Below are 4,986 nucleotides of genomic sequence, written 5' to 3' on the forward strand. Positions count from 1 at the left end.
CACCACCCCTTTGCGCCCTTCCCATCCATCTCAATTCAGTTACCACTGTGCTTCCGCGTTTTCTTCCAACTTCCTTCCAGGGGCAAAAACCTGTCATCCGCATGAAGAAGGGATTCGTGTCGCGAGTATTGACGTCAACCACGAACAGGGAACAATAGAGAAAAGACGGAACGAGTCTGCACGTTCGCCGCCACAACGATGGCGAATCGATTCGGTCGCATCGAATCGTATCAAGCTGTTCCCATCGAAAAGGTCAAGTCACGTGTCTATTTGAGTAAAAGTATCGCGGATTGCTCTCGAAAGTGTTCCTCGAGAGTGGACATTGCGTCTGAGAATGACTGAGGGCCGCTCTCAGACGTGGTTCTCCCCACTTGTGAGAAATATCATTGAGAGGAACTTGGAATAGTTTTACTAGTCGATAGATTGAAAGAGTTTCGCGCTTTCTAAACTTTAAATAAGAAATAAGAGCGACATGATAGCGGAAGATTATGTGATCTTATTATTAAATTATATATTATATTAAAAAAGAAAAAATAACTATGGAAGAAAGAAAAGTTACTAGATCAAACCTTGGATATGAAGTAAAAAAGAATTAGAAGTATAATGGACTATTTTAGAAAATTTTTTCAAAAATTGAAAAATTGTAAACCGGATAAATACAAATATTTATTCTTCTACAATTAATTTCCTGAAGTTGAAATAAAAGACTGAAATTTGGTTTAAAATGTTTTCTTTTAGCAACCTTTCATTTGATTCATTATACCAGATAAATTCAGTTTAAGTGCACTTTTGGCACTCTCTTATCCGATTATATTCTTTTACAAAAAGTAGGGATATGTAATATTTGTACAATAAACCATTAATTTAGAAATCTAATTTATAATAAATACAATTGAATTAATAATTGTTTTAAAAAAAATTAAAAACAGCTATTTCTACTTAATAATTCTGTAAATACGAGATTAATCATGTTGATCCAAATAATCATTACACATTATCGTGTAAAAATTATTATTTATTTTTGTTTACGATGTTCAATAGCAAAACTCGATATTTTATCTGATTATTACATATACGAAATCTCGTGTCGATCCAGGTGTTCATCCTATTATAATATGCTAAGAATATATAAAAGAGTATCAACGATATCTTAGAAGAATGGTAGTTGGAACATTTCTATACCGAATAGAAACCTGTATATAAAGAATCATTGAAAGACCTGTAATCGTGTCTTTTCCTTTAGAATCGTTTTAGAATTATTGTAGTTATTGTTAATAATTTTAAAGAAAATCTTCAATATCGTTTTTCTTATTCAAATAAGAATATTCTTATTCTTATCTATTATATTATATCTGAATATTCTTATCTTATTATTAATATTCTATCTTATGATAGATAAAAGAAAAATATTTCGAATTTAGAGGTAGAAAAATAAGAAATAAAAAATATAAAACTATATCCAAAACTATCCATTTACAAATAATTCAGAATGATTCGTGATAATTTTTAAAAATAATCATAATAAAAACTATTTTACATGATTCTATTTTTCATTCAAAAGAATTTACGAATAATCCTGAACAATTTGTGATTATTTTTTTTTAAAATCATATGAATTTATCCATGCAAGAGCAATTTAAAAAAACATTTAATGAATACTTTGTAAGTTTCTTTCATTTTGAAACGCAATGTATCCATTTGCGAAAAACACTATTAAGAGCAACTTGCGATACTTATATTCTCAAATGGATATCGTGGTCAGAAAGCAAGAAACAGACCGTGCACTGATATTTCACAGGCGATCTGCATAACGGATATCGCGTATCCCCTATATCGTCGGGTGGCGATTTGCGATTAGTACACTCGTCCGGTCTGGGTAAATGTAATCCAGAGGCGAGGTCGCAATGTATTCAATACGAATTGCTCCGTGCTCCGAATCGAGACTGACTTAGGGGGAAAAAGAGAGGGCGAAAAAGTTCCCAGGATGGAAGAAAACGCGCGATGCTTTATTATTTAAATGAACGAAGATGTAGACTAAGGGTTGAACGTTTTTTTTTTCTTTTTAGACCTTCTATTATATATATGAAAATTTATGTACACTCTCGTATCGAAGAATTACAAAACAATGCACTGGTTGATTAGAATTCAGATGGAACATCAGATCCTAATAATCCGCTCGATCACGAAGAAGACCACGATCAACGATATATAAGCCTTTTAAAATTTCTATTAGAATTGTAAATATTTTTCAGAAGAACTCGCGTATGTACCACGTGAAAGCTGAAATCCGTGAATAATTCAATGAAAAAAACGATACAGAAGATCGATCTCACGAGGTTAAACGCGAGAAACTCGACGCGTGCACTTTCATGTTGGAAATCTTCAATCTTCCAAGTTTATACGCGACATTTATACGCGTGATTTCACGAATCTTTCACGGAGATATATCTCTGCCATGAAAATGCAACTATTTGCAAGATAAGTTTAAGAGCAAATACATCGTTTCGTCGTTTCGTTTAAACACCCGCATCTGTTGTTGGAGAACAACAGGTGGACTCACATTCATTACGCCATTGGATACGGAAATGGAACGATGTTTCACGAGTCTTGCGAAATGTTCACGAAACTTTGTATATCGGTAATTCATTTGAACGAAGATAATTGTAGTGGACGATCTCGAGTAATTTGCACCGCTATTAATTAAGACTTAGAAACACATTAAAACACATTATTCTATTATATAGTAACGTGAGAATTGTCTATCTACTCGAATGGGCTAATCAATACACTTGAAAATTTTATGCGTAGTTACATGAGAGCTAAATGTAGCAAATAAAGCAATAAATTAGTCACCCATTAAATAAAATCATCCAGAATAGATGAGATATCTTGGTTCATTGTTATCGTGTCGCAATTTTTCTTACGTATAGATGATGTTTCTTTTAATAGAAAATGAAATATTATAACTCAATTTCAACAATGTAATTTCTATTTGTTATCCATTGTTTTTGAAAATTATACGTACTATTTGTTGAATCAGAGATTTTTTTTTTTTGTTATAGATTATATTTTATTATATTTGATACTTTTTTTAAAAATATTTTACTTGAAAAAGAATAAGAATGTTTCGTTATTATATTTCATTTATTACATATTACGTATTACATATTTATTTATCAATCTTAATTCCTTTCTACCAACAATGAAATATCTTATATATCTATAAATAAATTCTTTATTTCAAGTTTTCAGATGAAACATTTCTAATAAAAGATACTTGAAATATCTCGTTTAATAACATTGGCATCATAGTAGAGATATTTCGTGCATAGCATTGAATTTACTACATCGAGATATGTTGTTTTCGATAGAAAAATGAATAATAATGAAATAATAATAGAATAATATTAACAATATATTAATTATTATTAATTCGTTTTAATTATTATATATATTTCACACCGGGATAAAAATAATCTATTTCAGCAGTTACGAAGAATAGTAATATATATATGAAGGATTGTAAGTTTTAGATATGAAGATTGAAATATAATAATATTTATACATTTTTCAAGATATAGTAGAATTTAGAACAATAATTATACAATTGAATCTTACCTCAAATCCTCCCAATGAATTGCTCAAATTCATAATGAATAAAATTTAATGCAAGAATATCACACTTGAGAAATATATTTGGCAAAGTCTCGTATTAGAATAACAACAAATAAAGGTAGAATTGAGACGAAGTTTATAAGAATCGTGGATCATATTCGAGAAACAAGCACGGATTATCTATAAACGATATTTAGAATAACAACAGGGGATCAAATAATTCCCAAACGTAGAAATAATAAATAGAAATAATTCGAATAATTTCCAAAAATATATTTTTATTTAATTAAACTAGAATTTACATTAAAATTTTTATTAATTTATACTTTTTTTGATAATAGTTAAGTTAATTTCTTTATAAAATATTTTATTTAAAAAAAATTTATTTATATTAAATCAAAAAGAAACAAATTGAAGATTTCTATCCAATAAATGAAAATATTTTTTTAATAAAAATTCAAATAAAATATATATAAGAAAAATATTTTTGTAACAACATTTCTTTTCCTAATTAAATTTTTTTTCTCTCTGGAATATAATAATTTTCTCTCTCTATAAAGATATTAATAACTTGATGATTCAATACTAATGCAATTTCTTTGCAAAAATTTATTTTTTTTTCTAAAAGCAAGAAACTGACATCTATTTTAAAGATTAAATAATAATTTCAAAACAATTTTTTTCAATAAATAAACTAAAAAGTTTTATCTATAAACACGTTAGCAAATTTATTCAAAAAATAAAGCAGAATAGTAAAGAAAAATTGAAGAATATTACTTATCAATGTGTGGATTCGCTTTAACGTTGAATGAAAAAATAAACTCGACGCAATTACGCAGATATAAATTACGTCTTAGCGAATTGCATATCTTACTAGTATGATACAATGATTGATACGCAATAAGAACTTTATTGGAAAGGGTTGGCAATAAGATCCGGAGTAGCAGGATGTCGCGTAGTTAAATTACTAAGTTATTGGATATCTTCGATCGATTACTTTCACGTCCAAAATATTGGATAAAGCGAACTATCTTCAAGATATATAGTATCTTGAAACTTTCGAAGAGAATTTTAAATTATAATTAAGAAATTTAAAATACATTTGTAGTATTGTAAAAAAAAATATTTAATTACAATTAATAAAAATTTCTAATGAATACTCCTTCGACATGAAATATTTAATTATATGATATATAAAATTATATATATATATATATGTTTTTGTTTTAATAATTGAGACATCTCATTATATCAAATTAATTAAATTATTGATAAAATTTTTGAAATATATAAATACTTTCAATAATTTAATATTATACAATTTTATATTAATATTTAATAATCTAATATATATATATATATATATATATA

General features: G+C 27.4%; 1 protein-coding gene across 8 annotated transcripts in view; it reads right to left on the reverse strand.

Moving 5' to 3' along the window:
- Positions 1-4,986, reverse strand: part of LOC102676146 (phosphofurin acidic cluster sorting protein 2) — a 73,036-nt gene that overhangs the window by 65,909 nt on the left and 2,141 nt on the right. Inside the window, exon 1 of one of the 8 annotated variants that reach the window (XM_006617277.2) lies at positions 3,619-3,666. The exons of the other annotated variants lie outside the window; for them this stretch is intronic. Within the exon in view, the coding sequence (XP_006617340.1) occupies positions 3,619-3,651 (33 nt within the window). The 5' untranslated portion in view covers positions 3,652-3,666. Of the gene's footprint in view, positions 1-3,618; positions 3,667-4,986 lie in introns of those variants that run through there. 8 annotated transcript variants of the gene reach the window in all.

This window comes from Apis dorsata, unplaced genomic scaffold (genome assembly GCF_000469605.1).
Source record: "Apis dorsata unplaced genomic scaffold, Apis dorsata 1.3 scaffold_295, whole genome shotgun sequence".
In the NCBI taxonomy this organism is placed as follows: Eukaryota; Metazoa; Arthropoda; class Insecta; order Hymenoptera; family Apidae; genus Apis; species Apis dorsata.